General features: G+C 37.9%; 2 protein-coding genes across 2 annotated transcripts; both read left to right on the forward strand.

Moving 5' to 3' along the window:
* The first annotated feature begins 1,766 nt into the window (after positions 1 to 1,766).
* Positions 1,767 to 5,655, forward strand: LOC131149912 (GDSL esterase/lipase At2g30220-like). The gene is made up of 5 exons (XM_058100707.1): positions 1,767 to 2,164; positions 2,225 to 2,289; positions 3,798 to 4,339; positions 5,050 to 5,308; positions 5,465 to 5,655. Exons 1-5 carry the CDS (start codon positions 1,767 to 1,769, stop codon positions 5,653 to 5,655), a joined length of 1,455 nt encoding a protein of 484 aa, XP_057956690.1.
* A 13,497-nt stretch (positions 5,656 to 19,152) lies between these two features.
* LOC131149913 (GDSL esterase/lipase At2g30310-like) lies at positions 19,153 to 21,069 on the forward strand. The gene is made up of 3 exons (XM_058100708.1): positions 19,153 to 19,755; positions 20,470 to 20,728; positions 20,879 to 21,069. The coding sequence occupies exons 1-3, from the start codon at positions 19,153 to 19,155 to the stop codon at positions 21,067 to 21,069; spliced, it is 1,053 nt and encodes a 350-aa protein (XP_057956691.1).
* Positions 21,070 to 23,043: the final 1,974 nt, after the last annotated feature.

A 23,043-nucleotide genomic window follows, 5' to 3' on the forward strand; every position in this document is an offset into this window, starting at 1 on the left:
TAACATAAAAACATTCCTACTAGGTTAGTTGGCTGTTGTCATGTATTACCCCCACATGACTGGGTTGTGTGGCCCGAAGGCGGGACCTGACAATGGTTGGCCGACCACTGCCAAGTCAAACATACATTCTGTAAGTCTGATGGGTCTGCCTGACCTGGTCTGTACACCAGGGGCAATCACACACACTTCTTAATAACCACATCGACCATCCAATCTCACACCACTCTGTACAGCGGCGTTAACACAAATATCATGATCACGAAGACCATGGACACATAGCAACGATACCGTGCAAGTGCTAGCTTAGACCAAACCAACCAGGTTCTGATACCATATAACATATATTAAAACTGTGATACATGGATATTTCATATCATTAATTTTCACATTAATCATATCATTTCGCATATATCGTATATCATGAAAATCATTGGCCCGTACGGCGATATTACACATTTTATCATAGCTCGGCCCATACGCCGGCAAATCATAGCACAACATCTACGCTGAAAAATCACATCATAGCACGGCCCGTATGCCGGCAAACACATCATAGCACAGACCGTACACTAGAAAATCACATCATAGCACGGCTCGTATGCCGGAAAACACATCATAGCACAGCCCGTACGCTAGCAAATCACATCATAGCACGGCCCGTACGCCGGCAAACACATCATAAAATCTCGGCCCATACGCCGGTTTTCCATCATAAAAATCTGTATCATAATCACATTTCCAGAAAACAGTATCTCATAGTTATTTCTACTCATGCCACACTAAACAAGTTTTCCATATTCAACATACGATCATATTCAACAATATTTCCCAAATATAAATCATTTATCATATATAAATATATTTATTTTTCAGGAATCAAATGCTATTTATATATACATACATTTTATCAAAAATAACTAGCTTAGTTTATCCCTTTACCTCACTACTGAGAAGACCCCCAAAACAATTTAGTCTAACTCCCGTAGGATTTCCTAACCAATACCCTGAAACTGAAAATTCTCAGTATTAAACTTTAGTATTTCCATGCGTACATCATTTCCTATAACTATCGCAATACCAAATATGACTTAAAAAGCCTTACCTCAACTCAGGAATGATTTCCAACTCGTTTTCACCAACGATCCGCTCTGGTAGATTTGGAGAGAACTTCCCCAGGAGCGTCGTGGTGACTTCGGTTTGTCGATCCAGCGTAAAACTGGCCCGGAATCGAAGAGAGAGAGGGAGAGAGTTGTAGGAGAGAGAGAGGGGCACTGAAAATGACAAAATATCCCGGTTTTTCACTATTTATACTGTCAGATTCGTCGACGAGACACGTCACTTCATCGACAAATCCTTTAGTAAATTCGTCGACGATTCCCTGTATTCGTCGACGAAATTCAGGCTGCTCCAAAACCTCTCTCGGTATATTCTCATCGACGAATTGCATCATGTACTCGTTGACGAAGCCCTGTATTCGTCGACGAATTTCCTTATGTACTCGTCGACGAAGCCCTATATTCGTCGACGAGTTCTAGAAATTCCTTGAAATTATTATTATTATTATCCCCAATTATTATTATCTCCAAAATGCGATGTCGTCAACGAACGTGAAGCGTTCATCGACGAAACCTACTGCCTCCTTCTGTTTTTGTTTTCATTTCTCTCTCTCTTAATATTTAAATATCATTATTTTCTTGGTCGTTACATAAGCTAGCCTATAATTTCTGGAGAAATAAGGGGAGTCCAGTGCACTAGTATAAAGAGGTATGGAAATGTGGAAGTATACTCGAACATGCTTTTACTATATGGATGGGAATCAATGGAAGCTACTGACAAATGATAGAATCCAAGAAGAAGGTGTGAACCTGCAGTGGGTGCTATGTAATTCAAAAATTGAAACCAACGAGCACTTGTTCTTCAAATGTAGATTTACTAAGGAAGTGTGGGATCGAATCAAAGAATGGTTGGGTCTTACCAAAACAATGTCTACTTTAAAAGCTACTCTGAAGTGGCTCCATAAGGAAGCAAAAGGTACTGGGATTCAGGCAATTGGGAAGAAGGTGTGCTTGGCAGTCACGATCTACTTCATATGGCACTTCCGGAATAGATGGAAATTTGAAGCGAAAAGGATATCCCCCTCAGAACTACTTGAAGTGATCCAAAGGTACACATATAGAGTAATTTATGATAAATTTAACATGTTTAATGATTGAATTGCTTTCAGTTCTGCTGTTAGTTTGGATCTTCTTGTTGTTTTGTTAGGAAGGTCTTGTGGCCTAAATTTCCCTTGTATTGTTTTGGATAGGGATTTGTTTTCCCTTTTATCCTGGGTATGCCCACTGTATTTTGTATATAAAATTTGATCAATACATTTATCTTTTACTGATAAAAAAGAATGACTAGTATTTAAAAGTTTGTGAAAAAAAAAAAAAAGGCAAGACAGATAAGAAAAATTAAGCTTCCGTTATAGAGTTAGAATAACTTGGTAACTATAGGTGGATGCAGTTGGACTTGAACTAAAAAGCGATAAGTTAATTAAATTTTGCAAGAACTTAAAATTCTTATCAACTTATTCAACTGAGCCACAATTTAAAATTGAAATCATTTAATGAATGATTTTCTTTTTTTAAAAAAGACCCAAGTATTCAAATGGCATGAGAAGGATGGAATAAGATGGGAAAATGAATAATGAAAGAGAGTCCAAATTTGCCTATAAGAATTAAAATACACGAAGAAAATGTATCATGCATATGTTTCCACTTCACTCATTTATTATGTTTTAATATGATTACCAAAAATGCAAATACAATAATGAGTGAATGGTAAGCACATGCATTCTACTATGGACCCTCACATTCCTATCTCAAAAACAATAACTAGTGAGTGAAAATAGCAAAATCATATCATACAAACGAAACCTCCAGAGTTATTCTAAATGTCACTCTAAAATTTCACATTGACAATCCTTAGTAGACACAGGCAACAACAACTAATTTTTAATAGTTTGTGGGGGAAAAAAAAGAGAAGGCTGACAAGAAAAATTGAAGTTCCATAATAGAGGTAGAACAACTTGGTGACTACAGGTGGATACATTTGGAGACTTGGGCATATGAGTGATATGTTAATCAAATTTTCTAAGAACTTAAAATTTATGTATTTTTATCCAACTGAGCCTAATTTATTAGTTAAATCACTTAATTTGTTTTACAATGTCATTTAATGATGCCAAACAAAATAATTTTTTCAAAGGATGAAAATATTCACACGTAAGAACAGGAAATAAGATAAAAATAAGAATGACGGTAGATGGTCATCCAAATTTGCCAATAAAATTATATTTTTATTTACTAAGAATTGATTTTTTTTAGACCAACCACATATGGAAGATCTATTCACAAGGAAGAATAAGAAATAGGATAAGAATATGAATGATGATAGATGGTCGTCCAAATTTGCCAATAAAAATTATATTTTTATTTACTAAGAATTGATTTTTTTTAGACCCACCACATATGGAAGATCTATAATGCACTCATTTCTTCTTCATGCTTTTAATTTGATTGCTAAAAATGCAAATATAGCAATGAATGAATGGGGAGCGCATGCATTCTACTATCCTATATAGACCCTCACATCCCTATCTTTAAAAACAATAGTCGTTGAGTGAACTACAAAATCTTACAAACGAATCCTCCAGAGTTGTTCTAAATAGTATTTGTCACTCTAGAATTTCACAATGACTCCAAAAATACTTTGTGTTCTTACAATACTTTTTATTTTTACAACTACGATCTCAGCAACCCAACCAAAGTTCCCAGCCATCCTCGTTTTCGGAGACTCGTTGGTGGACACAGGCAACAACAACTTCATTGACACAACCTTTAAGGCGAATCACTTTCCATATGGCCAACTGTTCCCAGGTCACGTTGCCACAGGGAGGTTCACCGATGGAAAAATGGTTCCTGACATGTTGGCTTCTTCACTTGGTATCAAAGACACAGTCCCTCCCTTCCTTGATCCAAACCTTTCAGATGACGATGTCAAGACTGGTGTCGACTTTGCATCAGCAGGGTCTGGCTATGATGACCTCACAACGTCGCTGTCTGGTGTGATTGCCGTGTCGAAGCAAGCAGAGTACTTAAAGGATTACGTGGAGAGGCTCAAGAGGATCGTGGGGGAGGGAGAGGCTACTAAGATATTGAACTGTGCTCTTGTTCTTATAGTTGCAGGGTCAAATGACTTTGCACTTAATTACTTTCCTATGCCTACTCGGAAGGCTCAATTTACTCTTGATGGATACCAAGATTTTCTTCAAGAAAACCTTCAAAACTTCGTAAAGGTAGTTAAGCACATCATTGATTTCAACACTTTACTTACTCTAACTATAAGAAGTAAGGATGAGTATTTCAATAAGTTACAATGAAAGAGGACATATGTGTAGGACATATGCAAGAGGTAGATCTCATATCTAACTCAAATTTAGGTGGGATCGACAATCCCTATAAAATATTAGGAAATTCTTAGTGCACTAGTTAGCATGCTAGACATTAGGACCAATCATATTTTGTCACGTTTCCTATATTAGATTAAGGCCCATTTATTTTGAATAGACTGGATAAGCATATCTATTTGTAACCAACACACCACGTGGGACCACTATATTGGTCCTAGTAGACTTGACTATCACACCAAATAGACCATTTTTCTCGTACATTGCATGTAAAGTTATTCGGTTGTAGATTCGTGGAACCCTTAGTTTTTATTTTTAATTTTCTTAGAGTTGGACCTAACCCTGTCATTATTTTAATTTTATAAATAAAATATATTTCTTTTTTTGCTATTTTTAAAATTGAAAACTTGTTGGGATCTCATTCCCTAAACCTTAGTATTTTCTTTATTGCCGAACCTACAAGAAAAGAAATAGACCCTAAAAAAGTTTTTAAAAAAAATTAATTTCCTCTTTTTAAAATTGTATTTGAATTAACAATTTATCAACATATGCATTTAATTAATAGTTGGGCTATTTTTGTTGTTTATCCTATATTGCAGAATTTATACAATGTCGGCCTACGGAAAATGGCGATAGGAAGTCTTCCTCCATTTGGATGCTGGCCAGACGTGAAAGCTCTAAAACTTGTTCCGTTGGCTGTAAGTTGCTCGGAGATTATCAATGTAGCTGCTAAATCTTACAACGACAAGCTTATGAATAAGATTCCTCAATTACAAGCATCGCTCCCTGGCTCCCAAATTGTCTATGCCGATATATACGGGCCTTTGCTTGACATGGGCAATAATCCCCAAAACTATGGTAATCTAATCATTCAACTTTTGAATTTTTATTACAAAAAGGAAAAAAATGAAATCCTTTATATTTTTTACTTTCTTTTATTTTTTTTTTTAAAAAAGAAGTTTACTTATTCATATTTTATATCATTTAATTCTTTATTTAATTTTGTGATTGTAGGTTTTGTGGTAGCAGACAGAGGATGTTGTGGGACTGGATTTGTAGAGTTGGCAGAACTTTGCACCCCAATCACACCCACATGCTTGAATTCTTCACAATACATGTTTTGGGATAGTGCCCATCCCACCCAATCTGCCTACACCCACGTTGCCACCTCCCTTCTCACAAATGTCTTGCCCACCTTTCACTAGAACAAACTCTTAGTTTCTATATATGGTTTGATCAATGTGGGCATTGGAGCTTACCTCTCCAAAATAAAATTATATTTTGTAATAGTAGTAGTCAGTTGTTGTGTTATTAACTTATGCCAATAATAAAATTATTGAGGATTTGCAATTATTGTTGTTTTGATTTTCTATTTCTCAAAAAATTATGTAATTGTCATTGTTGGCGTCAAAAGTTGAAGTTGACATGTACCTTAATAGTGCATGAGAATTACCAGCAATTGAGAAAAAAAAAAAAAAAAAAAAAGCTCGAGAAACCCGCAGGGACCTTTTCCAATGCCCAACACTCCGTTATAGCATTAATCCAGCAATCTCTTGAGAGCAAATGTTCTTAATTTGGAAATTATCAAAAGGATGGTGGACTAAGCATTGATAATTTGAGATTCTCCTTTCTCCATTTTCGAACAAACTCTGGTTCAAGTGGAATTGAAAACATTTGTGTTTAGTGGTGTCCCGCTTGTTGTCTTGAAATGGAATGGTTCATTAATTTTTTCCGTTGTGGCTTTCTTTGGAAGATGATGGGTCATCTTTGGAGAAGGAAAAACACTTAAATTGGGATGCTATTGTTGCAATAAAGGAAGCTTCATGTATCCTTGGGATATATAAGAAAAGAGTGAGGGAGAGAAGAAAATAGTTGGCAGAAATTTTTGGATTAAAGGTGTCCGTGCAGTCAGCTTAATCTTGATGATCAAATGGTTATTTCTCACCGAATTGGGCGGAAATTTAAAAAAAAAAAAAATCGTGACTGATCCTTCTTTATTTCATTTGGTCTGATTATCATTTATAGCTTTGTATCTTTGGTTTTGTAGCTTCGACAGCACCCTCTGTTTTGGGCGAGACCTCTCCATTTCTCATTTAAGTTTGATTCCGACTTGATGGTGATGGCTCATGTTATTTTTCTATGCCAAGAATTTGTGATTCGTGATAATTTTTGTTGATGTATGCCGCTAGTTTTAACAAGGAAAGACCTATTGTAACCTACTATTTTGAGATAGTGGAAGATTGGAAGTAGACTTCAGTCCCGTGGTTTTTCCCTTCAAATCGAAGGGTTTTCTAAGCAAATCTTGGTATTCTCTTTGTGATTGCGTGACTAGTTTTGTATGTTTGGTTGCTATGTATTTCTATTTTTCGATAATTAATTATTCTACTTAATGTTGATTGGACTAGGGGAAGGTTTATTTTTTGGGCCATTGTGTTTTGGACATTGTTAGGACCTTGTGAGCAACCAGAAAAATCAGAACACCAGAAATTTATGTGGTTCGATCAAGATCGACCTACGTCCATGGAGCACACCACAAATTCACTAAAAAACCGTCAGAAAGAAATACAACTCTCTTCTTCCTCTCACTCTCTTCCTCACACTCTCTTCTTCCTCTCTTTCCTTCTCTGCATCTTTTCTGTGCGTAGTACAACTCCCCACAGCTCCTCTATTTATAGGTTTGATAATCAATTACAATTAAATACAATAAATAAAAAATGAGAGGTTTCATCCATCTAAATTAAATGGCGGAAAATAGCTCCAACTTGCAACGCGTCTCCAACTCAGCGTCTTGTGGCTTCAGCACAACAATCTCTCATTTGGAGATAGAGACGCCTCCTCAACCAGTATCACGAATAAATGATGTGCTCAAAATATGTCTTCAGGCATGAGGACCAACTGAAGTTGAACACAACTTCAACTTCTCTGTAATCACCACCTTAGTTAACATATATGCCGGATTTATGCTTCCTTAGATTTTTTCAATTGTCAATACATCGTCCTCTATCAGAGATCTAACGAAGTGATAACGCAATCCAGTATACTTAGTTCTAGAATGAAATGCGAGGTTCTCTGCCAGATGTATTGCACTCTGACTATCACGGTACAAAAAATTGCTCTCTTACTTTAATCCAAGCTCCATTAATAAACCCTGAAGCCAAATCATCTCTTTACTCGCTTCTGTCACTGCTACATATTCAGCTTCTGTAGTGGATAGAACAATAATCTTTTATAACTGTCACATCCAACTAACAGCTATTGTGCCAACAGGGAATATATATCCAGTGGTGCTTCTGCGATGATCAATTCACTTGCAAAATCAGCATCTACAAATCCTTGAATTTTCAAATATCTGACCCTACAACTAACATATCATCAACATATAACAGTGGGATAATATAGCTAGTATGATACCTTTTGAAGTAGCAACAGTGGTCGGCATTGCACTTCTGAAAATTGTTCCTCTGCATACAGCTGTCAAATTTCTTGTACCACTATCTAGGAGTTTGTTTGAGACCGTACAAACTCTTCTTCAATTTGCATACAAGATTCTTTTTACCTTTTAGTGAGAAACCTTCTACCTGTTGTATATAAATTTCCTCATCAAGATCACCATGAAGAAATTTCGTCTTCACGTCCAACTGCTCAAGATGTAAACCGTCCGAGGTAACAATACTCAAAACATATCTGATGGTTGTCAGCTTGACAACTGGTGCAAAAATATCAGTGTAGTCAATTCCTTCCTTCTGTTCGAAACCTTTGACTACTAACCGAGCTTTATACCTCTTGGATTCATCATGCTCTTCTTTGATCCTGTACACCCATTTGTTGTGAAGAGCCTTCTTACAATTGGGAAACTCAGCTAGTTCCCATGTTTTGTTGGAGTTAAGAGACTTCATCTCGTCTTTCATTGCAAGCTCCCACTTGCTCGAATCTCCTACCTGACATGTTTCAACATAGCATTCAGGTTTTCCTCCATCTATAAGAAGTAAATGATTCACATACCTCTTGTTTGGTACATGTTGCCTAGAAGATCTCCTAAGCTCTGGAGCTGGAGTAGGAGGTGGTGGTGCAATAATGTGCTTCCCATGTTCCTCTGCCTGAGGATTCTCGGTATTCTGCTAAGGATTCTCGGTGTTCTATTGAGGTGTCCTTACACCTGCTAAAACATCATCCACATATACAAAAGTTGTTTTAGACTCTATAGACTCTGTTGTGTGTCTATCTTTGTACATCACCTTTTCATCACAAATCAGATGTCTGCTTCTGATCACCTTTTTATTTTCCTTGTTACTTCCATGAATGATCATTGATAAACGTGACGAAGTAATGCTTTCCACCTATGGAAAAAATGGTCGTTGGTCCCCATACATCTGAATGGACTAGCTCAAGTCTCTCCTTCTTTGGGGTACTGATGTTTGTCTAGAAACTAACCCTTTTCTATTTCCCAAATATGCAATCCTCACATGTGTCAATCTTTACCGATTGTAAATCACTCAACTTACCACCCTGAGTCCTTTCTCACTCAGGTGTCCGATTCGTTGATGCCATAAGTTGCTATCATCATTTCCTGTAGCAACTGTAATAGACATGCATACATTAAGAGTTACAAAAAGAGTACCAATTTTCTTACCTCGTGCAATCGTCAATGCACCCTTCGAAATCTTCCATTCCTCACCAATGAAAGATGTGTTATATCCTTCATCTACTAGCTGACCGAATGAGATCAAATTCTTCCTCAGGTCTAGAATATATCTGACATCTCTCAGTTTTCATACTGGCCCATTCATATTGATCTTCACTGTCCCCTTGCCGACAATATCACAAGGTTGATCATTTCTGAGATATACTTTACCAAAACTACCTGATGTATACTCCTCTAGGCAATCTTTGCTGCAAGTGGCATGGAATGAAGTTCCAAAGTCTAACACCCAAGACTCATTTTTGCTCTCCAAAGAGCAAATCAACATATCATCATTTTCTGAAGCAATATTTGCTTCTGTCTTTGCTCTCGTCTCATATTCTTTCTTCAGACTTCTACACTGGTTCTTGTAATGACCAGTTTTTCCACAATTCCACCACTCAATAATTTTTGTGCTATCGGAACCTGTGTCCTGAGAACCTCTGGAATTTTTGGATTTAGACCGCCCAGGCCTAGATCTATCGCAGTTGTTTGATCGTCCATGCCTGTTTCCTCTACCTCAACTTTCCATGTTCAAGGCTGAACTCTAAGTGGAGCCATGGTTTGACTGCATTATGATTTCCTCTGTCAAAATCATGCTGACGACCTCATCGTATACAAGCTTTGATTTCCCTGCGGAGCTACTGATTGCAATAACAACACCATTCCAACTTTAAGGCAATTGACTGAGAATCGATAGGGAACGAATCTCATTATCAAATGTTATCCCGATCGAGGCGACTTGATCCGACAACTTGTTGAAATTATTCAAATGCCTGCTAAAACTTTCACCTGCAGACATGCTCATAGTAAATAATCTTTTCATAAGATGTACCTTGTTAGCGGCTGACGGCTGCTCGTACATATTAGAAAGCGCGTCCATCAGAGACTTGGTGGATGATATATGCTTGATATTGAATGCCACAGACTTTGACAACGTCATTCTGATGGCGCTGAGAGCTTTTCGATCAAGCAACTCCCATTCATCCTCCTTCATAGATGCTGGCTTACCATTCAATTGTAAGTGTAACTCCTTCCCAAACAAATAATCTTCAATCTACATCTTCAAGAAACCGAAATTGTTGTTGTTGAACATTTCGATTTTTAAGCTCTTTTCATTTGAAATCTTGATTCACTGATCTAGATATGGAATTAGCTCAAATGGATAGCACGGTTGGATCTTAAACGATCCAAAACCTTAGAAATGGTTCACGTCGTTTGAAAAATGAACCCAAAAAGACTCTGAAAAGCTCGGTCAAAGATCAGGTCAAACTTGGTCAATACTGATGTGGTAGGTGCTGCGTGGCACTGGGGACCACCTGCTGACGTGGCACTGGGACCCACATACTGATGTGGTACTAGGCCCTTCTGACATGGCACTGGGACCGATCTACTGACGTGGCAAATGTCATGGCGCTGCTGACGTGGCCGGGTTAAGAGCGGGTCAGGTCGGATACAAATTCAGGTTGAGTGCGGACCGGGTCTCGAGTTGGTCTGGTTTGAGTGAGTTTCCAGGTCAGGTCGAGTATTGGTCAAGTCGGGTCGAGGTGGTCTACACAAGGAAGACGCGTGGGGCGCCTGGGCAGAAGGTCACCAGTGCGTGACGAGAGCATGGCAAGGCGTCCTACTTTGGCGAAGCACTTGTATCTCCGTCTGAGCTCCTTTCGAACTTTGGTTTGCAACGTTGGCTTCGTCTCAGCGAGGTGAACATGATGGTGGCCTCAAAATTTAATTTTGAGCCACTGGACAGAGCTCTGATTTCGGTGAACAACTCCAATCTAGTCTTTCTGCTCCAACCGGGCTCCGATATGACTATTAGGACCCTATGAGCAACCATAAATTTAAGTGGTTTAGTCAAGATCGACCTACATCCACGGAGCACACCACAAATTCACTAAAAATTCACCAAAAAGAATTACAACACTCTTCTTCCTCTCACTCACTTCCTCACGCTCTTCTTCCTCTCTTTTCTTCTTTGTATCTTTTATATGCATCTTACAAATCTCCACAGCTCCTCTATTTATTGGGCAGATAATCAATTACAATTAAATAAAATAAATAAAAAATGAGAGTTTTCATCCATCTAAATTAAATGGCGGATAACGGCTCCAGCTTGCAACGCGCCTCCAGCTTAGTGTCTCTTGGCTCCAACACAACAGACATCACCTCCACAACCCCCTCTTCCCCAATAGTGGTATCAGAGCTTGGTTTCTTTGTAGCCTTGGAGGTGAACGCTAGTAGAATTATAAGTTTGAATGTGAGTAATTATCACATCTAGAAAGGAAAAATGGAGGACCTACTTTATTGCAAAAATTATCATGCTCTTATTCTTGGTGAGTCAACCAAGCCTAGTGATAGAACTGATGATGACTGAAAAATTGTTAAATAGGCAAGTAAGTGGTTATATCATTTCTATAGATAAGGGAATAACGTGGCAGATGTGTTGGCTCGACAAGGTGTCATGAGGAGGAATAGTTTGTTTACAAATAGTAGTCAACTTCCTAGAGTTATCAAATGTTTGTATAGATTTGATAAGATGAGTACGACTTATATGAGGTATGTTTAGTTGGTTTTCGTTTGGTATTGGTATAGGTTTGCTTTATTCTTTTATTTGGTTTGATGCAGAGGGTGTTTTATTGGCTATTATATAAGCGCCAAGTGTCCTTTTTTTTTTTTCCACGGTATTCCTCCGCTATAAGTGAGGATTATTAATAAACTTAAGAAAGGAGGTGCCGCCACCTTTTACCAAAAAAAAAGTATGTGGTTATATCGGGAAATGGGTTAATGGTAATGTCCATAACCATATGGCTGTTGTAGTTGGACACAGGAGAGCCAGAAGCTGGAGACGCGTGAAGAGTTGGAACGCGGTTTGGAATTAATCTCCATTTATCTCATGATTGTAAACCTCCCATTTGTGATTGATTATATTCATTGTGATTAAATATTGATTTAAATATCAGCCCCATAAATAGAGAGGTGAGGAATGTGATATGTAGACAAGTGAGAAGCTCAGAGAGTAAAGAGGAGAAAGAGAGGAGGAAGAGAGGGAGAGTGAGAATTGTAATTTTATGGCGAATAGTGAATTTGTGGTGTGTGCTCCATGGACGTAGGTCGATATTGACCGAACCACATTAAATTTCTGGTATCACATCTTTTTGGTTGCTCATAGGTTCCTAACAAGTGGTATTAGAGACCGATCGGAGTAGGAAAGCCAGATCGGAAGTGATCCCGAAATCAGAGCTCTTTCTAGTGGATCAAAGCTAAGTTTTGAGGCCACCATCACATTCAGCTCACTGAGAGGAAGAGAACCGTGCAAGTCGGAGCTCGAACGGAGTCCAGACGAAGGCTCACACGCCTTGTCGGAGCAAGACGCTTTGCCACACACCGGTGACTAGCTCTTCACATGCCGCACACGTTGCACGCGTTTTCCTCTCCCGGACTGCCCCAACCCGACCTGGGAAAAAACCCGACCCAACTTGGAGACACCCTTAGACTGAGTCAACCCAAGAACCAGTCCCGACCCAGATCTGACTCGCCGTCTCAACGCAACGTCAGCGCGCCACGTCATCAGGTGCCACATCAGCCAGGTGCCATGTCAGCAGTTGGACCTTACTACCACGTCAGTAGGTAGACCCCACTACCACATCAGTAGGTGGACCCCATAGCCACGTTAGTAGATGCCACGTCAGCATTGCCACATCAGCGTTCACCAGGTTTGACCTAAAACTTTGACTGAGCTTTTCAAAGTCGTTTTGGGTCCGTCTTTCGAGTGACTTGAACCATTTCTAAAGGTTTCGATCATTCCGGATCCAACCGCGCTATCCATTTGAGATAATTTCGTCCATAGATCTATGAATCGAGATGTTGAATGAAAAGAGCTCAAAAATCGAAACGTTCAATGGCAACAATTTCGATTTCTAGAAGATGCAGATAGAAGATTATCTGTTTGGGAAGGAATTGCACTTACCATTGAAGGGTAAGCCAGCATAACGAGGACGACTGGGAGTTGTTGATTGAAAAGCTCTCGGAACCATCAGAATGACGTTGAAATTCGTGGCATTTAATATCAAGCATATATCATCCACTAAGTCTCTAATGGATGCGCTCTCTAATACGTACGAGCAACCTTCAGCTGCAAACATGGTACATCTCATGAAAAGACTATTTACGATGAGCATTTATGCAGGTGAAAGTTTCAGCAGACATTTGAATAATTTCAATGAGTTGTCAGATCAACTCGCCTCAGTCGCGATAACGTTTGATAATGAGATTTGTGTCCTACTGATTCTCAGTCAATTGCCTGAAAGTTGGAATGGTGTCGTTACTGTCATCACTAGCTCCACAGGAAAATCAAAGCTTGTATACGATGAGGTCGTCAACATGATTTTGACGGAGGAAATCCAAATGCAGTCGAACCATGGCTCCACTTCGAGTTCAGCCTTGAACATGAAGAGTTAAGGTAGAGGAAACTAGCATGGACAATCAAACAACCGTAGTAGATCTAGGCCCATGCGGTCTAAATCCGGAAATCCCATAGGTACTCAGGACACAGGTCCCTATAGCACAAAAGTTATTGAGTGCTAGAACTGTGGAAAACTGTTCATTACAATGACCAGTGCAGAAGTCAGAAGAAAGAATATGAGACGAGGGCAAAGCTAGAACCAAATATTACTTCCGAAAATGATAATTTGTTGATCTGCTCTTTGGAGAGAAAAAAGGAGTCTTGGGTGTTAGACTCTGGAGCTTCATTTCATGCCACTTGCAACTGAGATTGCCTGGAGGAGTATACATCAAGTAATTTCGGTAAAGTTTATCTAGGCAATGATCAATCGTGCGACATTACTGGTAAAGGGACAGTAAAGATCAAAATGAATGGGTCAGTATGGAAACTAAGAGATGTCAAGTATATTCCAGACCTGAGGAAGAATTTGATCTCAGTCGGTCAATTGACAGATGAAGGTTTTAACACATCTTTCATTGGTGATGAATGGAAGATTTTGAAGGGTGCATTGACAATTGCCTGAGGTAAGAAAAGTAGTACTCTTTATGTAACTCCTGATTCATGTATGTCTATTACAGTTGCTACAGGAAATTAAGATAGCAACCTATGGCATCAACGACAAGGACACCTGAGTGAGAAGGGACTCAGGGTGATGCACTCAAAGGGTAAGTTGAGTGATTTACAGTCAGTGAAGATTGATACATGTAAGGATTGCATATTTGGGAAACAGCAGAGGGTCAGTTTCTAGACGAACATCAGTACCCTGAAGAAGAAAAGACTTGAGCTAGTCCATTCAGATGTATGGGGACCAACAACCATTTCGTCTACAAGAGGAAAGCATTACTTCATCATGTTTATCGATGATCATTCACGGAAGGTATGGGTTTATTTCCTGAAGTATAAATATGATGTTTTTGATACTTTTAAAATTTGGAAAGCGAAGATAGAAAACGAAACTGGTTTGAAAATAAGAAGCTGAGAATAGATAACGGTGATGAGTATGTTGACACAGAGTTCAAGAAATTCTGCTATAAGCATGGTATTAGAATAGAAAGAACTGTGCCAGGTACGCCTCAACATAACGGTGTAGCTGAGCATATAAACAAAACGTTGATAGAGAAAGCCAGAAGCATGCATATGCAGTCAAGCCTGCCAAAGATGTTTTGGGCAGAAGCAGTCAACAGAGTAGCTTATTTGATTAACAGAAGTCCATCAGTACCATTGGACTATAGTCTACCAGAAGAAGTTTGGAGTAACAAAGAGGTAAAACTTTCACATTTGAAAGTTTTTGTTTGTGTTGTGCATGTACATATCAATGATCATGTCAGGAATAAGCTAGATCCGAAATCCTGGAAATGCACTTTCATCGGTTACGGTGGAGATGAATTTGGATATCGCATTTGGGATGATGAAAACAAAAAGGTGATCAGAAGCAGAGATGTGATTTTTGATGAAAAGATGATGTACAAAGATAGACACACAACAAAGTCTACAGAGTCTGAAACAACCTTTGTAGATGTGGATGATATTTTAGAAGGTGTAAGGACACAACAGTAGAACACAGAGAATTCAAAACAAACTACCTAGATTCCTCAGGTAGAGGAACATGTGGAGCAGATTGTTGCACCACCACCTCCTACTCCAGCACCAGAACTTAGGAGATCTTCTCAGAAGCACGTACCAAACAGGAGGTATTTGAACCATTTACTTCTTACAGATGGAGGAGAACCTGAATGCCATGTTGAAGCATGTCAGGTAGGAGATGTGAGCAAGTGGGAGCTTGCAATGAAAGACGAAATGAAGTCTCTTAACTCCAAAAAAAACATGGGAACTAGCTAAGTTGCCCAATGGTAAGAAGGCTCTTCATGACAAATGGGTTTACAGGATCAAAGAAGAACATGATGGATCCAGGAGGTACAAGGCTCGGTTGGTAGTCAAAGTCTTCGAGCAGAAGGAAGAAATTGACTACACCGACATTTTTGCACTAGTTGTAAAGCTGACAACCATCATATATGTTTTGAGTATTGTTGCCTTAGAGGGTTTACATCTTAAACAGTTGAACGTGAAGACAACATTTCTTCATGGTGATCTTGATGAGGAAATCTATATGCAACATCCAGAAGGTTTCTTAGAAAAAGGTAAAGAGAAACTTGTATGCAAATTAAAAAAGGGTTTGTATGGTCTCAAACAAGCTCCTAGACAGTGGTCAAGAAATTCGACACCTCTATACAGAGGAACAATTTTCAGAAATCCAACGTCGACCACTGCTGCTACTTCAAAAGCTATCGTCCTAACTATATTATTCTACTGTCATATGTTGATGATATGCTAGTCGTAGGATCATATATAGAAGAGATCAGAAAATTGAAGCAGCAACTATCAGAGGAATTTGATATGAAAGAATTTGGTCCTGCAAAGAAGATTCTTGGGATGCGCATCTCTAGACATGAGCAACAAGGCACGTTGCAGCTATCTCAGTTAGAGTATATCAGCCATGTTTTACAAAGGTTCAACATGAGCAGTGCCAAGGCTGTAAATACACCGTTGGCAGGTCATTTCCGTCTCTTAAAGGATCAGTCTCCCCAGACAGATGAAGAGAAAGACTTCATGACTAAGGTTCCATACGCCTCAGTCGTTGGAAGTCTAATGTATGCTATGGTTGGAACGAGACCGGATATTGGCCAAGGAGTGGCAACTGTCAGCTGGTATATGTAAAATCGAGGGAAGACACACTGGGAAGCAGTGAAGTGGATTTTGAGATATCTTCGTGGCACTATTGATAAGTACCTATGTTTCGGAAAAAATGATCTGAAAATCTAAGGATTTGTAGATGCTGATTTTACAGGTGAGATTGATCATCGCAGAAGCACCACCGGGTACATATTCACTGTTGGCTCAACAGCTTTTAGTTGGATGTCACAGATATAGAAGATTGTTGTTTTATCCACTACAGAAGCTGATTATGTAGCAGTGACAGAAGTCAGTTAAGAGATGATTTGGCTTCAGGGTTTGTTAATGGTGCTTGGATTAAAGCAGGAGAGGAATATTTTGTACAGTGACAGTCAGAGTGCGATACATCTGGCAAAGAGCTCAACATTTCATTCCAGAACTAAGCATATTGGATTGCGTTACCACTACGTCAGATCTTTGATAGACGACGGTGTGCTGATACTTGAAAAAATCGAAGGTAGTAGAAATCCAGCAGATATGTTAACTGAGGTAGTGACTACAGAGAAGCTGAAGTTGTCTTCAACTTCAGTTGGTCTTCATGTCTGAAGACATATTTTGAGCACATCATTTATTCATAATACTGGTTAAGGAGGCTTCTCCGTCTCCAAGTGGGAGATTGTTGTACCCGGAGACAGGAGAGCCAGAAGCTAGAGACACGTGAAGAGTTGGACAGCGGTTTGCAATTAATCTCCATTTATCTCATGATTGTAAACCTCCCGTTTGTGATTGATTATATTTAATTGTGATTAAATATTGATTTAAATATCATCCCTATAAATAAAGAGCTGAGGAATGTGATATGTACACAAGTGAGAAGCTCAAAAAGCAGAGAGGAGAAAGAGAGGAGGAAGAGATGGAGAGAGAGAGTTAGAATTGTAACTTTCCGGCAAATAGTGAATTTGTGGTGTGTGCTCTGTGGACGTAGGTCGATATTGACCAAACCACGTTAAATTTCTGGTGTCACATCTTTCTGGTTGCTCACAGGTTCCTAGCAATGGCCAATAAAATTGATGCAAACTCACTTTGGACAAAACTAGTTGAGCTTTATGCTAGAAAAACAGGGGAAAATAAATTATGTAAGATAAAGATGCTTATGAATTTAGACTACCGGGATGGTACTCCTATTACTAATCATTTGAATGAAATGCAGGAAATTATAAATTACTTGGCATCTATGAAAATTTCTTTTGATGATGAGGCACAAGCTTTATGGCTTCATAGTTCTTTGCTAGACAGTTGAGAGACTTTTAGAGTTTCCATCACAAACTCAGCCTATGTAAATCTTGGTGTGTTATTTGTGATTGTGTGGCTGGTTTTGTGTGCTTGGTTATTATATATTTCTTTTTTTTTTTTTGGATAATTAATTATTCTACATAGTGTTAATTGGATTAGGGGAAGGCTAACTTTTTGGGTCATTGCGCTTTGAACATCACCTCCATAACCCCCGGTTCCCTAACAGTGCTTACCAAAACTATTGATATTTTCTTAATGCTACAATACAAGGCATTGCAACGTGTAAGATGGGAAAAATTTTATGAAAATGTTTAATTTTTATTGGAATTTTTAGACTTTGTGTACCAAAAGGAATGCGAGGACTTTCAATTAACAAATAAATTTTATTTATTTTAGGATACATTCTTTGCGATTCTTCCACGTAATGCTGTTATTGGATCTCCAAAGGAATTGAAAAGGACAATAATGTAATTATATTCTTTAATTTGCATTATTTTTGTGCAAGAAGGGTTCCTCATCCTCGCTTCTATGTGCTCTTTCATTCATTACAGAATATTAAATTAAAAAAAAAAAATTATTGCTTTTCAACATTAACTAATATATTAACAAATGCTCAATCCATTGCTCCATAAATGGCAACTTAATTAATAAAAACGAATATTTATCCATGTTTTGGGAAGAGAGTAAGTAATGATCTATTTTAATCTTGTATCCAGTTGTATCCTACAAGTTCATGTTACAACAATTAATCCTTTTTTTTAACGGTACAATTAATTAAGAAGTTCTTTAATTACAACAATGAGTTAATTGATGACCTGGGTAGGTGGTACACGTAATAAGAGAAAATAAAATACTTAAGCCCAATAATTTTAATTAATCACATATAATATATTGTACCTTAATTGAAATATTATCTACAAGATTTGACTTTATGTAAATATATCGTTACGAAAACTTAAGATAAATGTAATTAGACATGAAATTTATAAATTATTAAAATGTCTAAAATGAAGCGATTATATTTAAATTCTATGCATAAAATTTCAAATTATAAAGATATTATTTGAATACTGACTTAGGAATTTATAAATAACATGTTTTAAATTATAATAACAACAACTAATATTTAAGAATTGATTTGTTTTAGACCAACCACACATGGAAGATCTATATATTTTTATTTACTAAGAATTGATTTGTTTTAAACCAACCACATATGGAAGATCTATCTATATTTTTATTTACTAAGAATTGATTTGTTTTAGCCCAACCACATATGGAAGATCTATCTATATTTTTATTTACTAAGAATTGATTTGTTTTAGACCAACCACATATGGAAGATCTATCATGCACTCATTTCTTCTTCATCCTTTTAATTTGATTGCTAAAAATGCAAATATAGCAATGAATGAATGGGGAGCGCATGCATTCTACTATCCTATATAGACCCTCACATCCCCATCTTCAAAAACAATAGTCGTTGAGTGAACTACAAAATCTTACAAACGAATCCTCTAGAGTTGTTCAAAATAGTATTTGTCACTCTAGAATTTCACAATGACTCCAAAATACCTTTGCGTTCTTACAATACTTTTTATTTTTACAACTACGATCTCGGCAACCCAACCAAAGTTCCCAGCCATCCTCGTTTTCGGAGACTCGTTGGTGGACACAGGCAACAACAACTTCATTGACACAACCTTTAAGGCGAATCACTTTCCATATGGCCAACTCTTCCCAGGTCACATTGCCACAGGGAGGTTCACCGATGGAAAAATGGTTCCTGACATGTTGGCTTCTTCACTTGGTATCAAAGACACTGTCCCTCCCTTCCTTGACCCAAACCTTACAGATGACGATGTCAAGACTGGTGTCGACTTTGCATCAGCAGGGTCTGGCTACGATGACCTCACAACGTCGCTGTCTGGTGTGATTGCCGTGTCTAAGCAAGCGGAGTACTTAAAGGATTACGTGGAGAGGCTCAAGAGGATTGTGGGGGAGGGAGAGGCCACTAAGATATTGAACTGTGCTCTTGTTCTTATAGTTGCAGGGTCAAATGACTTTGCACTTAATTACTTTCCTATGCCTACTCGGAAGGCTCAATTTACTCTTGATGGATACCAAGATTTTCTTCAAGAAAACCTTCAAAACTTCGTAAAGGTAGTTAAGCACATCACTGATTTCAACACTTTGCTTACTCTAACTATAAGAAGTAAGGATGAGTATTTCAATAAGTTACACTGAAAGAGGACATGTGTGTAGGACATATGCAAGAGGTAGATCTCATATCTAACTCAAATTTAGGTGGCATCGACAACCCCTATAAAATATTTTTAAATTCTTAGTGCACTAGCTAGCATGCTAGACATTAGGACCAATCATATTTTGTCACGTTTCCTATATTAGATTAAGGCCCATTTATTTTGAATAGACTGGATAAGCATATCTAGTTGTAACCAACACACCCACGTGCGAGCACTATATTGGTCCTAGTATACTTGACTATCACACCAAATAGACCATTTTTCTCGTACATTGCATGTAAAGTTATTTGGTTGTAGATTCGTGGATCCCTTAGTTTTTATTTCTAATTTTCTTAGAGTTGGGCCTAACCCCGTCATTATTTTAATTTTATAAATAAAATATATTTCTTTTTTTGCTCTTCCTTAAAATTGAAAACTTGTTGGGATCTCATTCCCTAAACCTTAGTATTTTCTTCATTGCCGAACCTACAAGAAAAGAAATGGACTCTAAATAAGTTTTTAAAAAAAAAATTAATTTCCTCTTTTTAAAATTGTATTTGAATTAACAATTTATCAACATATGCATTTAATTAATAGTTGGGATATCTTTCTCGTTTATCCTATATTGCAGAATCTATACAATGTCGGCTTACGGAAAATGGCGATAGGAAGTCTTCCTCCATTTGGATGCTGGCCAGGCGTGAAAGCTCTAAAACTTGTTCCGTTGGCTGTAAGTTGCTCGGAGATTATCAATGCAGGTGCTAAATCTTACAACGACAAGCTTGTGAACAAGATTCCTCAATTACAAGCATCGCTCCCTGGCTCCCAAATTGTCTATGCCGATATATACGGGCCTTTGCTTGACATGGGCAATAATCCCCAAAACTATGGTAATCTAATCATTCAACTTTTGAATTTTTATTACACAAAGAAAAAAAAAATGAAATCCTTAATATTTTTATCTTCTTTTCTTTTTTAAAAAAAATTTACTTATTCATATTTTATATCATTTAATTCTTTATTTAATTTTGTGATTGTAGGTTTTGTGGTAGCAGACAGAGGATGTTGTGGGACTGGATTTGTAGAGTTGGCAGAACTTTGCACCCCAATCACACCCACATGCTTGAATTCTTCACAATACATGTTTTGGGATAGTGCCCATCCCACCCAATCTGCCTACACCCACGTTGCCACCTCCCTTCTCACAAATGTCCTGCCCACCTTTCACTAGAACAAACTCTTAGTATCTATATATGGTTTGATCAATGTGGGCATTGGAGCTTACCTCTCCAAAATAAAATGATATTTTGTAATAGTAGTAGTCAGTTGTTGTGTTATTAACTTATGCCAATAATAAAATTATTGAGGATTTGCAATTATTGTTGTTTTGATTTTCTATTTTTCAAAAAATTATATAATTGTCATTGTTGGCGTCAAAAGTTGAAGTTGACATGTACTTTAATAGTGCATGAGAATTACTTGCAATTGAGAAAAAAATAAAAAATAAAAGCTCAAGAAACCCGCAGGGACCTTTTCCAATGCCCAACACTCCGTTGTCGCATTAATCCAACAATCTCTTGAGAGCAAATGTTCTTAATTTGGAAATTGTCGAAAAGATGGTGGACTAGGCATTGATAATTTGAGATTCTCCTTTCTCCATTTTCGAACAAACTCTGGTTCAAGTGGAATTGAAAACATTTGTGTTTAGTGGTGTCCCGCTTGTTGTCTTGAAATGGAATGGTTCATTAATTTTTTTCGTTGTGGCTTTCTTTGGAAGATGATGGGTCATCTTTGGAGAAGGAAAAACACTTAAATTGGGATGCTATTGCTGCAATAAAGGAAGCTTCATGTATCCTTGGGATATCCAAGAAAAGAGTGAGGGAGAGAAGAAAATAGTTGGCAGAAATTTTAGGATTAAAGGTGTCCGTGCAGTCAGCTTAATCTTGATGATCAGATGGTTCTTTCTCATCCAATTGGGTGGAATTTTATAAAAAAAATTCGTGACTGATCCTTCTTTATTTCGTTCAGTTTGATTATAATTTATAGCTTTGTATCTTAGGTTTTGTAGCTTCGACAGCAGCCTCTATTTTGGGTGAGACCTCTCCATTTCTCATTTAAGTTTGATTCCGGCTTTATTTTTCTATGCCAAGAATTTGTGATTCATGATAATTTTTGTTGATGTATGCCGCTAGTTTTAACTAGGAAAGACCTATTGTAACCTACTATTTTGAGATAGTGGAAGATTGGAAGTAGACTTCGGTCCCGTGGTTTTTCCCTTCAAATCGAAGGGTTTTCTACGTAAATCTTGGTATTCTCTTTGTGATTGTGTGACTAGTTTTGTATATTTGGTTGCTATGTATTTCTATTTTTGGATAATTAATTATTCTACTTAGTGTTGATTGGACCAGGGGAAGCTTTATTTTTTGGGCCATTGTGTTTTGGACTTTGTTAGGACCCTGTGAGCAACTAGAAAAATTAGAACACCAGAAATTTACATGGTTCGGTCAAGATCGACCTACGTCCACGGAGCACACCACAAATTCACTAAAAAACCACTAGAAAGAAATACAACTCTCTTCTTCCTCTCACACTCTTCCTCACACTCTCTTCTTCCTCTCTTTCCTTCTCTGTATCTTTTCTGTGCATATTACAACTCTCCAAAGCTCCTCTATTTATAGGGTTGATAATCAATTACAATTAAATACAATAAATAAAAAATGAGAGGTTTCATGCATCTAAATTAAATGGCGAATAACAGCTCCAACTTGCAACGCGTCTCCAGCTCCTCATGTGTCTCCAGCTCAGTGTCTCGTGGCTCCAGCACAACAATCTCCCACTTGGAGACAGAGACGCCTTCTCAACCAGTATCATGAATAAATTATGTGCTCAAAATATGTCTTCAGGCATGAAGACGAACTGAAGTTGAACACAACTTCAGCTTCTCTATAGTCACCACCTTAGTTAACATATCTATTGGATTTCTACTTCCTTGGATTTTTTCAAGTGTTAACGCATCGCCCTCTATCAGAGATCTGACGAAATGATAACGCAATCCAATATGCTTAGTTCTGGAATGCAATGCGAGGTTCTTTGCCAGATGTATTGCACTCTGACAATCACTGTACAAAACATTCCTCTCTTACTTTAATCCAAGCTCCGTTAATAAACCCTGAAGCCAAATCATCTCTTTACTGGCTTCTGTCAT

The sequence above is a fragment of the Malania oleifera genome, chromosome 2 (assembly GCF_029873635.1).
Source record: "Malania oleifera isolate guangnan ecotype guangnan chromosome 2, ASM2987363v1, whole genome shotgun sequence".
In the NCBI taxonomy this organism is placed as follows: domain Eukaryota; kingdom Viridiplantae; phylum Streptophyta; class Magnoliopsida; order Santalales; family Ximeniaceae; genus Malania; species Malania oleifera.

Bases quoted from the DNA above. Each gene is read 5' to 3' on its own strand.
- LOC131149912 (XM_058100707.1), top strand. From the start codon at position 1,767: ATGGAAATGTGGAAGTATACTCGAACATGCTTTTACTATATGGATGGG. The intron at 2,165-2,224 runs GTACACATATAG...AATTGCTTTCAG, and splicing joins CTACTTGAAGTGATCCAAAG to TTCTGCTGTTAGTTTGGATC. The intron at 5,309-5,464 runs GTAATCTAATCA...TTGTGATTGTAG, and splicing joins CAATAATCCCCAAAACTATG to GTTTTGTGGTAGCAGACAGA.
- LOC131149913 (XM_058100708.1), top strand. From the start codon at position 19,153: ATGACTCCAAAATACCTTTGCGTTCTTACAATACTTTTTATTTTTACA. The intron at 19,756-20,469 runs GTAGTTAAGCAC...CCTATATTGCAG, and splicing joins ACCTTCAAAACTTCGTAAAG to AATCTATACAATGTCGGCTT. The intron at 20,729-20,878 runs GTAATCTAATCA...TTGTGATTGTAG, and splicing joins CAATAATCCCCAAAACTATG to GTTTTGTGGTAGCAGACAGA.